The following is a 17,542-nucleotide window of genomic DNA, read 5'->3' on the forward strand; positions in this document are numbered from 1 at the left end:
TCTATCATTTCTTAAGAAAAAATAATTTTTTTTTTTTAAATTTTTGCAACACCAGGAGAGACCTCAGGATTAGGGGTTGCGACAGTCAAGGGGTTAATCCACACCTTTAATTCCTTATGTTTCTTTGTGCTTCAAACACTTCTGGATGTGTTACATCTTAGATATATAAGGGTGATCTTTTGCTATTTTCTGGTGTTTCAGATAATGACTATAGACTCCTCTGCACAATCTGGAGTTTAAGGTCTTAAATTCTCCTATAGGTGGTTGTCCCTTTTTGACTATTTTTTTTTTTGGTACTAATTTAGTATTTGCAGGGTATTTGGCCATATTGTTGGTCTGCATTATTAGCAAATGCACATTTTTTAATACAACTTCTGGCTATGTGGAATAATGCTCTTGCATCTGCATGTTGGTCACATCAGACACATTTGGTTATCTCATGAAGCCATCCATTGGCCTTGTGTAAAAATTGTGAGGTTGTGTTGATAGTCTAATTTTGATAGAATTCTCCATTTATCTGAGAGCATGTTGAACTCATTTTCACGCCTTCAGTACTCTGAGGTGCTTAGTCTGCCTTGCATTCCAAATATCCCATCATAAATGCTGATTTTCTCTCTCTCTCTCTCTCTCTCTCTCTCTCTCTCTCTCTCTCTCTCTCTCTCTCTTTCTATTTCTCTTTCTCTTTCTCTCTTTCTCTCTCTGCGCGCCTTTTTAGCTGAAGTTAATTTACTGTACCAGCTATAACCTCCTTTTGACCTCATGCTCATCATCAACCCTTTTTGGAGTTTTCCTTTAATATTCACCCCCCCCCCCCCATAATCTCAACCTTAGAAGGATTTTCTAATTTCTCTGAATGTAGCAATAATAATCAAAATCCTGGAGAGCTAACTATGATAATGAAGGAGCCTCTTTCTGTTTTTTAAACTCTAGGAACCATTAACTGCATGAGTTCCCAGTCAATATTTATAAACAAAGACTTCTCAGGAGTAGATTATAGCTTGTTTTCAAGGAATTTCCTAAGATTTTTAGTTTATGATTAGTCCATAGAGATACTTTTTGCTTTTTGTTGATTTTAAATTCAGATAACCACTTTAGTCTGTTTAGAACTACTTTGTCTGTAATCAGCACCCTTCCTTAGCTTGGCTTAAGTTACTTTCCATGATCTCACAATACATTTAAACTCATCTCCTGTAAAATTTTAGTTATTGTTTCAGTAGCATGCAGACTGTCAAGAGCTTCTAGCTCTGAAAATTTTTAGCCTTTCCTCTTCCCATCCGTGATAATAGACTGATTTGATTATTATCCATTTTATTAATAACAGTGACACTTTTATTTATAGTAAATATAGTTCAAATTGGGTAAAAAAAAATTAAAAGAATTATGATTCAATGAGAATACAGTTATTGTGGTAAATACTATATTTATTTTTTTTTTTTCAACAAGTCGGCCGTCTCCCACTGAGGCAGGGTGACCCAAAGAGAAAGAAAATCCCCAAAAATAAAATACTTTCATCATCATTCAACACTTTCACCACACTCACACATTATCACTGCTTTTGCAGAGATGCTCAGAATACAACAGTTTAGAAGCATATACGTATATAGATACACAACATATCCCTCCAAACTGCCAATATCCCAAACCCCTCCTTTAAAGTGCAGGCATTGTACTTCCCATTTCCAGGACTCAAGTCCGACTATATGAAAATAACCGGTTTCCCTGAATCCCTTCACTAAATATTACCCTGCTCACACTCCAACAGATCGTCAGGTCCCAAGTATCATTCGTCTCCATTCACTCCTATCTAACACGCTTATGCACGCTTGCTGGAAGTCCAAGCCCCTCACCCACAAAACCTCCTTTACCCCCTTTCCAACCCTTTCGAGGACGACCCCTACCCCTCTTTCCTTCCCCTATAGATTTATATGCTTTCCATGTCATTCTACTTTGATCCATTCTCTCTAAATGACCAAACCACCTCAACAACTCCTCTTCTGCCCTCTGACTAATGCTTTTATTAACTCCACACCTTCTCCTAATTTCCACACTCCGAATTTTCTGCATAATATTTACACCACACATTGCCCTTAGACAGGACATCTCCACTGCCTCCAACCGTCTCCTCGCTGCTGCATTTACCACCAAAGCTTCACATCCATATAAGAGTGTTGGTACTACTATACTTTCATACATTCCCTTCTTTGCCTCCATAGATAACGTTTTTTGACTCCACATATACCTCAACGCACCACTCACCTTTTTTCCCTCATCAATTCTATGATTAACCTCATCCTTCATAAATCCATCCGCCGACACGTCAACTCCCAAGTATCTGAAAACATTCACTTCTTCCATACTCCTCCTCCCCAATTTGATATCCAATTTTTCTTTATCTAAATCATTTGATACCCCTCATCACCTTACTCTTTTCTATGTTCACTTTCAACTTTCTACCTTTACACACATTCTCAAACTCATCCACTAACCTTTGTAATTTTTCTTTAGAATCTCCCATAAGCACAGTATCATCAGCAAAAAGTAACTGTGTCAATTCCCATTTTGAATTTGATTCCCCATAATTTAATCCCACCCCTCTCCCGAACACCCTAGCATTTACTTCTTTTACAACCCCATCTATAAATATATTAAACAACCATGGTGACATTACACATCCCTGTCTAAGACCTACTTTTACCGGGAAGTATTTTCCCTCTCTTCTACACACCCTAACCTGAGCCTCACTATCCTCATAAAAGCTCTTTACAGCATTTAGTAACTTACCACCTATTCCATATACTTGCAACATCTGCCACATTGCTCCTCTATCCACTCTATCATATGCCTTTTCTAAATCCATAAATGCAATAAAAACTTCCCTACCTTTATCTAAATACTGTTCACATATATGCTTCAATGTAAACACTTGATCTACACATCCCCTACCCACTCTGAAGCCTCCTTGCTCGTCCGCAATTCTACATTCTGTCTTACCTCTAATTCTTTCAATTATAACCCTATCGTATACTTTTCCTGGTATACTCAGTAAACTTATTCCTCTATAATTTTTACAATCTCTTTTGTCCCCTTTCCCTTTATATAAAGGGACTATACATGCTCTCCGCCAATCCCTAGGTACCTTCCCCTCTTTCATACATTTATTAAACAAAAGTACCAACCACTCCAACAATATATCCCCCCCTGCTTTAAACATTTCTGTCATGATCCCATTAGTTCCAGCTGCTTTACCCCCTTTCATTCTACGTAATGCCTCACGTACCTCCACCACACTTACATTCTGCTCTTCTTCACTCCTAAAAGATGGTATACCTCCCTGGCCAGTGCATGAAATTACCGCCTCCCTTTCTTCCTTAACATTTAAAAGTTCCTCAAAATATTCTCGCCATCTACCTAATACCTCCCTCTCCCCATCTACTAACTCCCCTACTCTGTTTTTAACTGACAAATCCATACTTTCCCTAGGCTTTCTTAACTTGTTTAACTCACTCCAAAATTTTTTCTTATTTTCATTAAAATTTCTTGACAGTGCCTCTCCCACTTTTTCATCTGCTCTCCTTTTGCACTCTCTCACCACTCTCTTCACCTTTCTTTTACTCTCCATATACTCTGCTCTTCTTATAACACTTCTGCTTTGTAAAAACCTCTCGTAAGCTACCTTTTTCTCTTTTATCACACATTTTACTTCATCATTCCACCAATCACTCCTCTTTCCTCCTGCCCCCACCCTCCTATAACCACAAACTTCTGCCCTACATTCTAATACTGCATTTTTAAAACTATTCCAACCCTCTTCAACCCCCCCACTACTCATCTTTGCACTAGCCCACCTTTCTGCCAATAGTCGCTTATATCTCGCCTGAACTTCCTCCTCCCTTAGTTTATACACTTTCACCTCCCTCTTACTTGTTGTTGCCACCTTCCTCTTTTCCCATCTACCTCTTACTCTAACTGTAGCTACAACTAAATAATGATCCGATATATCAGTTGCCCCTCTATAAACATGTACATCCTGGAGCCTACCCATCAACCTTTTATCCACCAATACATAATCTAACAAACTACTTTCATTACGTGCTACATCATACCTTGTATATTTATTTATCCTCTTTTTCATAAAATATGTATTACTTATTACCAAATTTCTTTCTACACATAGCTCAATTAAAGGCTCCCTATTTACATTTACCCCCTGGCACCCCAAAATTACCTACTACTCCCTCCATAACATTTTTACCCACTTTAGCATTGAAATCCCCAACCACCATTACTCTCACACTTGATTCAAAACTCCCCACGCATTCACTCAACATTTCCCAGAATCTCTCTCTCTCCTCTACACTTTTCTCTTCTCCAGGTGCATACACGCTTACTATAACCCACTTTTCACATCCAATCTTTATTTTACTCCACATAATCCTTGAATTTATACATTTGTAGTCCCTCTTTTCCTGCCATAGCTTATCCTTCAACATTATTGCTACTCCTTCTTTAGCTCTAACTCTATTTGAAACCCCTGACCTAATCCCATTTATTCCTCTCCATTGAAACTCTCCCACCCCCTTCAGCTTTGTTTCACTTAAAGCCAGGACATCCAGTTTCTTCTCATTCATAACATCCACAATCATCTCTTTCTTATCATTTGCACAACATCCACGCACATTCAGACTTCCCACTTTGACAATTTTCTTCTTCTTATTCTTTTTAGTAATCTTTACAGGAAAAGGGGTTACTAGCCCATTGTTCCCGGCATTTTAGTTAACCAGTTATTTTTAAATAACCAGACTTGAGTCCTTGAAATGGGAAGTACAATGCCTGCACTCTAAAGGAGGGGTTTTGGGATATTAGCAGTTTGGAGGGATATGTTGTGTATCTTTATACGCATATGCTTCTACACTGTTGTGTTCTGAGCACCTCTGCAAAAACAGTGATTATGTGTGAGTGATGTGAAAGTGTTGAATGATTATGAAAGTATTTTCTTTTTGGGGATTTTCTTTCTTTTTAGGTCACCCTGCCTCGGTGGGAGACGGCCGACTTGTTGAAAAAAAAAATATATATATATATATATATATATATATATATATATATATTTATATATTTATATATATATATATATTATATATATATATATATATATATATATATATATATATATATATATATATATATATATATATATATATACATACATGTGTATATATATGTGTGTGTGTCGTGCCGAATATGTAAAACTGGTCAATTAGCAAGAACTCATTTAAAATTAAGTCTTTTCTAAAATTTTCTCTTATACGTTTAAAGATATATTTTTTTCATTAATGCTGATGTAAAAATTTATAATTTTGCACCAAAAGGAACTTAGAAAACTTACCTAACCTTATTATAACAAGAACAATTTATTTTAGCCTAACCCAACTAAATATATTTTAGATTTGTTTACAGAAATTTAATACTAAACAAACACAGTGAAATACATTTTTTTTTGTTAGGTTCAGAATGATTTTGGTGAAATTATTGCATACACAAATTTTCACTTGTCCTATATGGCAAGATGAACGTTGCTATTTAAGCCAAGTTCGCAAGTTCTGCCTATTCGGCACTATATATATATATATATATATATATACAGTGGACCCCCGGTTAACGATTTTAATCCGTGCAAGAGGGCTCATCGTTATGCGAAATAATCGTTATGCGAATTAATTTTCCCCATAAGAAATAATGGAAATAAAATTAATCCGTGCAAGACGCCCAAAAGTATGAAAAAAAATTTTTTTTTACCACATGAAATGTTAATTTTAATACACACAAACTGAAAAAGGCATGCACAATTACATGACACTTACTTTTATTGAAGATCTGGTGATGATTGATGGGATGGGAGGAGGGGAGAGCATTATCTTCTTACTGTTTAGAAGGGGAATCCCCTTCCATTAGGAGTTGAGGTAGCAAGTCCTTTTCTGGGGTTACTTCCCTTCTTCTTTTAATGCCACTAGGACCAGCTTCAGAGTCACTGGACCTCTGTCGCACAACAAATCTGTCCATAGAGCTCTGTACCTCCCGTTTCTTCAAGACTTTCCTAAAATGGGCCATAACATTGTCATTGAAATAGTCACAAGCACGGCTTGCAACAGCTGTGTCAGGGTGATTTTCATCTATAAAGGTTTGCAGTTCAAACCACTCTGCACACATTTCCTTAATCTTTGAAGTAGGCACAATGGATTCCACAACTGGCATAGGCTTCTCAGGGTTAGCCCCAAACCCTTCAAAATCTTATATATATATATATATATATATATATATATATATATATATATATATATATATATATATATATATATATATATATATATATATATATATATATATATATATATATATATATATATATATATATATATATATATATATATATATATATATATATATATATATATATATATATATATATATATATATATATATATATATATATATATATATATATATATATATATATATATATATATATGTATATATATATATATATATATATATATATATATATATATATATATATATATATATATATATATATATATATATATATATATATATATATATATATATTTTTTTTTTTTTTTTTTTTTTTTTCAACAAGTCGGCCGTCTCCCACCGAGGCAGGGTGACCCAAAAAAGAAAGAAAATCCCCAAAAAGAAAATACTTTCATCATCATTCAACACTTTCACCACACTCGCACATTATCACTGTTTTTGCAGAGGTGCTCAGAATACAACAGTCTAGAAGCATACACATATAAAGATACACAACATATCCCTCCAAACTGCCAATATCCCAAACCCCTCCTTTAAAGTGCAGGCATTGTACTTCCCATTTCCAGGACTCAAGTCCGACTATATGAAAATAACCGGTTTCCCTGAATCCCTTCACTAAATATTACCCTGCTCACACTCCAACAGATCGTCAGGTCCCAAGTACCATTCGTCTCCATTCACTCCTATCTAACACGCTCACGCACGCTTGCTGGAAATCCAAGCCCCTTACCCACAAAACCTCCTTTACCCCCTCTCTCCAACCCTTTCGAGGACGACCCCTACCCCGCCTTCCTTCCCCTATAGATTTATATGCTTTCCATGTCATTCTACTGTGATCCATTCTCTCTAAATGACCAAACCACCTCAACAACCCCTCTTCTGCCCTCTGACTAATACTTTTATTAACTCCACACCTTCTCCTAATTTCCACACTCCGAATTTTTTGCATAATATTTACACCACACATTGCCCTTAGACAGGACATCTCCGCTGCCTCCAACCGTCTCCTTGCTGCTGCATTTACCACCCAAGCTTCACACCCATATAAGAGTGTTGGTACTACTATACTTTCATACATTCCCTTCTTTGCCTCCATAGATAACGTTTTTTGACTCCACATATACCTCAACGCACCACTCACCTTTTTTCCCTCATCAATTCTATGATTAACCTCATCCTTCATAAATCCATCCGCCGACACGTCAACTCCCAAGTATCTGAAAACATTCACTTCTTCCATACTCCTCCTCCCCAATTTGATATCCAATTTTTCTTTATCTAAATCATTTGACACCCTCATCACCTTACTCTTTTCTATGTTCACTTTCAACTTTCTACCTTTACACACATTCCCAAACTCATCCACTAACCTTTGCAATTTTTCTTTAGAATCTCCCATAAGCACAGTATCATCAGCAAAAAGTAACTGTGTCAATTCCCATTTTGAATTTGATTCCCCATAATTTAATCCCACCCCTCTCCCAAACACCCTAGCATTTACTTCCTTTACAACCCCATCTATAAATATATTAAACAACCATGGTGACATTACACATCCCTGTCTAAGACCTACTTTTACCGGGAAGTAGTCTCCCTCTCTTCTACACACCCTAACCTGAGCCTCACTATCCTCATAAAAACTCTTTACAGCATTTAATAACTTACCACCTATTCCATATACTTGCAACATCTGCCACATTGCTCCTCTATCCACTCTATCATATGCCTTTTCTAAATCCATAAATGCAATAAAAACCTCCCTATCTTTATCTAAATACTGTTCACATATATGCTTCAATGTAAACACCTGATCTACACATCCCCTACCCACTCTAAAACCTCCTTGCTCATCCGCAATCCTACATTCTGTCTTACCTCTAATTCTTTCAATTATAACCCTACCGTACACTTTTCCTGGTATACTCAGTAAGCTTATTCCTCTGTAATTTTTACAGTCTCTTTTGTCCCCTTTCCCTTTATATAAAGGGACTATACATGCTCTCTGCCAATCCCTAGGTACCTTCCCCTCTTTCATACATTTATTAAACAAAAGTACCAACCACTCCAACACTATATCCCCCCCTGCTTTTAACATTTCTGTCATGATCCCATCAGTTCCAGCTGCTTTACCCCCTTTCATTTTACGTAATGCCTCACGTACCTCCCCCACACTTACATTCTGCTCTTCTTCACTCCTAAAAGATGGTATACCTCCCTGACCAGTGCATGAAATTACTGCCTCTGTTTCTTCCTTAACATTTAAAAGTTCCTCAAAATATTCTCGCCATCTACCCAATACCTCCATCTCCCCATCTACTAACTCCCCTACTCTGTTTTTAACTGACAAATCCATATTTTCCCTAGGCTTTCTTAACTTGTTTAACTCGCTCCAAAATTTTTTCTTATTTTCATTAAAATTTCTTGACAGTGCCTCTCCCACTCTATCATCTGCTCTCCTTTTGCACTCTCTCACCACTCTCTTTACCTTTCTTTTACTCTCCATATACTCTGCTCTTCTTATAACACTTCTGCTTTGTAAAAACCTCTCATAAGCTACCTTTTTCTCTTTTATCACACCCTTTACTTCATCATTCCACCAATCACTCCTCTTTCCTCCTGCCCCCACCCTCCTATAACCACAAACTTCTGCCCCACATTCTAATACTGCATTTTTAAAACTATTCCAACCCTCTTCAACCCCCCCACTACTCATCTTTGCACTAGCCCACCTTTCTGCCAATAGTCGCTTATATCTCACCCGAACTTCCTCCTCCCTTAGTTTATACACTTTCACCTCCCTCTTACTTGTTGTTGCCACCTTCCTCTTTTCCCATCTACCTCTTACTCTAACTGTAGCTACAACTAAATAATGATCCGATATATCAGTTGCCCCTCTATAAACATGTACATCCTGGAGCCTACCCATCAACCTTTTATCCACCAATACATAATCTAATAAACTACTTTCATTACGTGCTACATCATACCTTGTATATTTATTTATCCTCTTTTTCATAAAATATGTATTACTTATTACCAAATTTCTTTCTACACATAGCTCAATTAAAGGCTCCCCATTTACATTTACCCCTGGCACCCCAAATTTACCTACTACTCCCTCCATAACATTTTTACCCACTTTAGCATTAAAATCCCCAACCACCATTACTCTCACACTTGATTCAAAACTCCCCACGCATTCACTCAACATTTCCCAAAATCTCTCTCTCTCCTCTACACTTCTCTCTTCTCCAGGTGCATACACGCTTATTATAACCCACTTTTCACATCCAATCTTTATTTTGCTCCACATAATCCTTGAATTAATACATTTATAGTCCCTCTTTTCCTGCCATAGCTTATCCTTCAACATTATTGCTACTCCTTCTTTAGCTCTAACTCTATTTGAAACCCCTGACCTAATCCCATTTATTCCTCTCCACTGAAACTCTCCCACCCCCTTCAGCTTTGTTTCACTTAAAGCCAGGACATCCAGCTTTTTCTCATTCATAACATCCACAATCATCTCTTTCTTATCATCTGCACAACATCCACGCACATTCAGACTTCCCACTTTGACAATTTTCTTCTTCTTATTCTTTTTAGTAATCTTTACAGGAAAAGGGGTTACTAGCCCATTGTTCCCGGCATTTTAGTTGACTTTTACAACACGCATGGCTTACGGAGGAAAGATTCTTATTCCACTTCCCCATGGATATAAAAGGAAAATTAATAAGACCAAGAACTATTAAGATAAAATCAAAGAAAACTCAGATGAGTGTGTATAAATAAATGTGTACATGTATGTGTAGTGTGACCTAAGTGTAAGTAGAAGTAGCAAGACATGCCTGTAATCTTGCATATTTATGAGACAGACAAAAGACATCAGCAATCCTACCATCATGTAAAACAATCACAGGCTTCGTTTTACACTCACTTGGTAGGACGGTAGTACCTCCCTGGGTGGTTGCTGTCTACCAACCTACATACATATATATACATACATACATATATATACATACATACATACATATATATACATATATATTTATTTATTTATTTTTTTTTTTTTTCAACAAGTCGGCCGTCTCCCACCGAGGCAGGGTGACCCAAAAAAGAAAGAAAATCCCCAAAAAGAAAATACTTTCATCATCATTCAACACTTTCACCACACTCGCACATTATCACTGTTTTTGCAGAGGTGCTCAGAATACAACAGTCTAGAAGCATACACATATAAAGATACACAACATATCCCTCCAAACTGCCAATATCCCAAACCCCTCCTTTAAAGTGCAGGCATTGTACTTCCCATTTCCAGGACTCAAGTCCGACTATATGAAAATAACCGGTTTCCCTGAATCCCTTCACTAAATATTACCCTGCTCACACTCCAACAGATCGTCAGGTCCCAAGTACCATTCGTCTCCATTCACTCCTATCTAACACGCTCACGCACGCTTGCTGGAAGTCCAAGCCCCTTACCCACAAAACCTCCTTTACCCCCTCTCTCCAACCCTTTCGAGGACGACCCCTACCCCGCCTTCCTTCCCCTATAGATTTATATGCTTTCCATGTCATTCTACTTTGATCCATTCTCTCTAAATGACCAAACCACCTCAACAACCCCTCTTCTGCCCTCTGACTAATACTTTTATTAACTCCACACCTTCTCCTAATTTCCACACTCCGAATTTTCTGCATAATATTTACACCACACATTGCCCTTAAACAGGACATCTCCACTGCCTCCAACCGTCTCCTCGCTGCTGCATTTACCACCCAAGCTTCACACCCATATAAGAGTGTTGGTACTACTATACTTTCATACATTCCCTTCTTTGCCTCCATAGATAACGTTTTTTGACTCCACATATACCTCAACGCACCACTCACCTTTTTTCCCTCATCAATTCTATGATTAACCTCATCCTTCATAAATCCATCCGCCGACACGTCAACTCCCAAGTATCTGAAAACATTCACTTCTTCCATACTCCTCCTCCCCAATTTGATATCCAATTTTTCTTTATCTAAATCATTTGACACCCTCATCACCTTACTCTTTTCTATGTTCACTTTCAACTTTCTACCTTTACACACATTCCCAAACTCATCCACTAACCTTTGCAATTTTTCTTTAGAATCTCCCATAAGCACAGTATCATCAGCAAAAAGTAACTGTGTCAATTCCCATTTTGAATTTGATTCCCCATAATTTAATCCCACCCCTCTCCCAAACACCCTAGCATTTACTTCCTTTACAACCCCATCTATAAATATATTAAACAACCATGGTGACATTACACATCCCTGTCTAAGACCTACTTTTACCGGGAAGTAGTCTCCCTCTCTTCTACACACCCTAACCTGAGCCTCACTATCCTCATAAAAACTCTTTACAGCATTTAATAACTTACCACCTATTCCATATACTTGCAACATCTGCCACATTGCTCCTCTATCCACTCTATCATATGCCTTTTCTAAATCCATAAATGCAATAAAAACTTCCCTACCTTTATCTAAATACTGTTCACATATATGCTTCAATGTAAACACTTGATCTACACATCCCCTACCCACTCTGAAACCTCCTTGCTCATCCGCAATCCTACATTCTGTCTTACCTCTAATTCTTTCAATTATAACCCTACCGTACACTTTTCCTGGTATACTCAGTAAGCTTATTCCTCTATAATTTTTACAGTCTCTTTTGTCCCCTTTCCCTTTATATAAAGGGACTATACATGCTCTCTGCCAATCCCTAGGTACCTTCCCCTCTTTCATACATTTATTAAACAAAAGTACCAACCACTCCAACACTATATCCCCCCCTGCTTTTAACATTTCTGTCATGATCCCATCAGTTCCAGCTGCTTTACCCCCTTTCATTTTACGTAATGCCTCACGTACCTCCCCCACACTTACATTCTGCTCTTCTTCACTCCTAAAAGATGGTATACCTCCCTGACCAGTGCATGAAATTACTGCCTCCCTTTCTTCCTTAACATTTAAAAGTTCCTCAAAATATTCTCGCCATCTACCTAATACCTCCATCTCCCCATCTACTAACTCCCCTACTCTGTTTTTAACTGACAAATCCATATTTTCCCTAGGCTTTCTTAACTTGTTTAACTCACTCCAAAATTTTTTCTTATTTTCATTAAAATTTCTTGACAGTGCCTCTCCCACTCTATCATCTGCTCTCCTTTTGCACTCTCTCACCACTCTCTTTACCTTTCTTTTACTCTCCATATACTCTGCTCTTCTTATAACACTTCTGCTTTGTAAAAACCTCTCATAAGCTACCTTTTTCTCTTTTATCACACCCTTTACTTCATCATTCCACCAATCACTCCTCTTTCCTCCTGCCCCCACCCTCCTATAACCACAAACTTCTGCCCCACATTCTAATACTGCATTTTTAAAACTATTCCAACCCTCTTCAACCCCCCCACTACTCATCTTTGCACTAGCCCACCTTTCTGCCAATAGTCGCTTATATCTCACCCGAACTTCCTCCTCCCTTAGTTTATACACTTTCACCTCCCTCTTACTTGTTGTTGCCACCTTCCTCTTTTCCCATCTACCTCTTACTCTAACTGTAGCTACAACTAAATAATGATCCGATATATCAGTTGCCCCTCTATAAACATGTACATCCTGGAGCCTACCCATCAACCTTTTATCCACCAATACATAATCTAATAAACTACTTTCATTACGTGCTACATCATACCTTGTATATTTATTTATCCTCTTTTTCATAAAATATGTATTACTTATTACCAAATTTCTTTCTACACATAGCTCAATTAAAGGCTCCCCATTTACATTTACCCCTGGCACCCCAAATTTACCTACTACTCCCTCCATAACATTTTTACCCACTTTAGCATTGAAATCCCCAACCACCATTACTCTCACACTTGATTCAAAACTCCCCACGCATTCACTCAACATTTCCCAAAATCTCTCTCTCTCCTCTACACTTCTCTCTTCTCCAGGTGCATACACGCTTATTATAACCCACTTTTCACATCCAATCTTTATTTTACTCCACATAATCCTTGAATTAATACATTTATAGTCCCTCTTTTCCTGCCATAGCTTATCCTTCAACATTATTGCTACTCCTTCTTTAGCTCTAACTCTATTTGAAACCCCTGACCTAATCCCATTTATTCCTCTCCATTGAAACTCTCCCACCCCCTTCAGCTTTGTTTCACTTAAAGCCAGGACATCCAGCTTCTTCTCATTCATAACATCCACAATCATCTCTTTCTTATCATTTGCACAACATCCACGCACATTCAGACTTCCCACTTTGACAATTTTCTTCTTCTTATTCTTTTTAGTAATCTTTACAGGAAAAGGGGTTACTAGCCCATTGTTCCCGGCATTTTAGTTGACTTTTACAACACGCATGGCTTACGGAGGAAAGATTCTTATTCCACTTCCCCATGGATATAAAAGGAAAAGTAATAAGACCAAGAACTATTAAGATAAAATCAAAGAAAACTCAGATGAGTGTGTATAAATAAACGTGTACATGTATGTGTAGTGTGACCTAAGTGTAAGTAGAAGTAGCAAGACATGCCTGTAATCTTGCATATTTATGAGACAGACAAAAGACACCAGCAATATCAATATATATATATATATATATATATATATATATATATATATATATATATATATATATATATATATATATATATATATATAAATATATATATATAAATATATATATATATATATATATATATATACTACTAGTAATATATATATTATATATATACAGGAAGGCCCCGCTTTACGGCGTTTCACTTTACGGCGTTCCGCTAATACGGACATTTCAAATTATGACCAAAACTCACTATACGGCTCCCCCCACCTGACTTTCTAATACGGTCACCGTGCCCCACCCTGTTTGTTTACATTCTCCATGAGCTCAGTAAGCACTAAGTCTCTCCATTTTGTCTGGAAACTCCAAAATTTCAAATGTTTTTAAAAGTTATTTCATATTTTATATATACTCTGATAATTATACTTATGTATACCTGTACCTAAATAAACTTACATACATCGAGTCATTTAAATGTCGTATATTACGTTAATATACACATTTTCATTAATCCATCCATGATATTTTTTTCAAAATTATATAATAAACACGATACATAACATAAAAAGATGATAAATACACCCCACAATAGAATAAATAAACATAAATATAAGATGTGGGAGCCTGGTTTGTTTACATAACTCTGCTTCTGTTACCTCATGTACTCATTCTTTCTCTCTCTCATTTATTCGTTTTATCTCATTTACTTACTCCTGACCCTACATTAAGACTACAAATATTTTAAGGTAAGTAATGAGTGAACTGTATATACATTTTATCGCTCTGGGATGCTTAAATATCATAGAATAGTATGTGTGGGTGGGGTGGCCTGTAAGGTAGGCTGGCTATTACAATACATACCACACTTGATTTCTTACAATAAATACTACTTGTCTCACCCTAGATTAAGACTATAAATATTTTAAGGTAAGTAATGAGTGCACTATGTGTGTATTGTACCTTTTTATTGTTTTTTGATGCCTGGTTCTATTGCTAACTTTATATATGTTAGTGTAAACTTGTTATCTAGTGTTTGTATGCATTTATAAGTGGAAAAAAAGGGTGTTCCACTTTACGGCGATTTCCGCTTTACGGCGGTAGCCTGGAACCTAACCCGCCGTATAAGTGGGGCCTTCCTGTATATGCCTCGGTGGGAGACGGCCGACTTGTTGAAAAAAAAAAAAAAAAAAAGAAATATATATATATATATATATATATATATATATAAGAGATAAGATAAGATTTCGTTCGGATTTTTAACCCCGGAGGGTTAGCCACCCAGGATAACCCAAGAAAGTCAGTGCGTCATCGAGGACTGTCTAACTTATTTCCATTGGGGTCCTTAATCTTGTCCCCCAGGATGTGACCCACACCAGTCGACTAACACCCAGGTACCTATTTGCTGCTAGGTGAACAGGACAACAGGTGTAAGGAAACGTGTCGAAATGTTTCCACCCGCCGGGAATCGAACCCGGGCCCTCCGTGTGTGAAGCGTGCACATACACACACACACACACACACACACACACACAAAACAAGGCTGGTTCGAGAGCTCAGGGGAATATCTTACAATGAAAGGTTGAGGGAAATCAGACTGATGACACTGGAGGACAGAAGGGTCAGGGGCGACATGATAATGACATACAAGATACTGCGTGGAATAGATAATGTGGACAGAGACAGGATGTTCCAGAGAGGGGAGACAGAAGCAAGGGGTCACATTTGGAAGCTGAAGAATCAGACGAGTCACAGGGATGTTTGGAAGTATTTCTTAAGTCATAGTGTGTCAGGAAGTGGAATAGCCTAGCAAGTGACGTAGTGGAGGCAGGAACCATAAATAGCTTTAAGACGAGGTATGACAAGCTCAGGAAGCAGAGAGAGAGAGAGGACCTAGTAGCGATCAGTGAAGAGGCAGGGCCATGAGCTGAGTCTCAACCCCTGCAACCACAATTTGGTGAGTACAGTTAGGTGAGCGCGCGTGCGCGCACACACACACACACACACACACACACACACACACACACACACACACACACACACACACACACACACACACACACACACACACACTCACACTCACACTCACACTCACACTCACACTCACTCACTCACTCACTCACTCACTTTATTGATTTAGCAGATCTCTATTACTGTTAATTTTAGTAAATGTAATGTAAATAATATTATTGTGTTATTCTTACCTGTTAAGGAATAAGACCATAAATATGTTTGCACTAATTAACAGTCTTGAGTGAATGCTTCAATGTTCTTTGCAAGAAAGCTGTAAACATTTCAAAATAGGGTTATGTGGAAGTGGAATGCCTATTATTTTAAATCAATATGCTTATAAGTATATTCCCATTATGATGTAACTACTACAGGCTGTATTATTAAATGATTAGGTAACATTCATTACTTTAAAGTTTATATGGTGAAAATATATATTATAATTTCATGCTTCTCATGTTGGGTTGTAATTATTTTATGTATATATTCGAAATGCTAGGATGAACAGGCAGCCAAGGAAGCTGAAATGGAGAGATTCATCATTGGTCTTGGTGAGATCAAAGGCTGGCTGGAGAGCACTGAACATCATCTGCTTGCCTTGAAAAAGCTTGAACCCAGTGAACAAGACAAGATTATCAAGGTAGAAGTAGCATTTTAGATCACTATTTTTTATATTATTTTTCTCCAGTTTTTGTATGTATAGTGTGATAACGCACATAAGTGTAGTAGACTTAACCCTTTCACAGCAGCAGGCTTAAAATAAGAATAAATTATTTTGCAATACGTATACTGTTACAATTGAGAGAAGATTGCAATGAATTTTAATACAGATACAGTAGAAGGTCAGTTAGAGTTTATATAGACTTCATGAGGTTGTCTTAATGTGAGAAATTGTAGGAAAAACATATAGCAGGGGAAAGTGTTATATATCATGCCATCTTTTGCTTCCCTCTTGTATACGTGTATGATTAAACATACAGTAATACTGAATATGAAAGGACGTTAAGTACAAAGGAAGCCTGATGGAGCGAGGTATTATGTCTAATAGGGTTTAGCACAAATTTTCAAAAAGAACAACTTGACTAAATGTTACTAAAGGTACTAAATTGTTTTGCTTCCTCCCTTTCTCTTTCCCTCGCTCTGCCTGTCCATCCATTTTTTCATTTTTGAGTGGGGATGGGGAAAGGGGTAAAGGGCAAGGAAGCCATATGTACTATCTCATTCTCCAGGTACCTATCCTACTTCATATCTCAATAAATTTAATAGATTATGACAAGTACAGTACGTACATGTACCGAAAAACTGCCGCTATTTTTTTCTTTTATGTGTCTTGTTTCAGGTATTTTCCCACTTTTACATAATTATGGAAATACAGAAAGTCTCAAGGTTTCCAAATATTCTGTCCTCTATCATAACTGCTTCACTTTGTGATTATCTGGTCCTCATACTGTAGTTTCAAATACTCTTCCAATACTGTAGGTTACTGAAATGTCCTTGAGAGATACTAAATATGGTCAATTAACCCTTAAACGGTCCAAACGTATATATACATTTTTTCAACATCTGAAAGTATGTAAA

General features: G+C 37.1%; 1 protein-coding gene across 10 annotated transcripts in view; it reads left to right on the forward strand.

Moving 5' to 3' along the window:
- Nucleotides 1-17,542, forward strand: part of LOC128688508 (utrophin) — a gene marked incomplete at its 5' end in the record, with an annotated part of 1,206,544 nt that overhangs the window by 112,500 nt on the left and 1,076,502 nt on the right. For all 10 annotated transcript variants that reach the window (XM_070084560.1, XM_070084566.1, XM_070084565.1 and 7 more), the window contains 1 exon segment: nucleotides 16,464-16,604. In XM_070084560.1, the coding sequence (XP_069940661.1) occupies nucleotides 16,464-16,604 (141 nt within the window).

The sequence above is a fragment of the Cherax quadricarinatus genome, chromosome 13 (assembly GCF_038502225.1).
Source record: "Cherax quadricarinatus isolate ZL_2023a chromosome 13, ASM3850222v1, whole genome shotgun sequence".
Lineage (NCBI taxonomy): Eukaryota > Metazoa > Arthropoda > Malacostraca > Decapoda > Parastacidae > Cherax > Cherax quadricarinatus.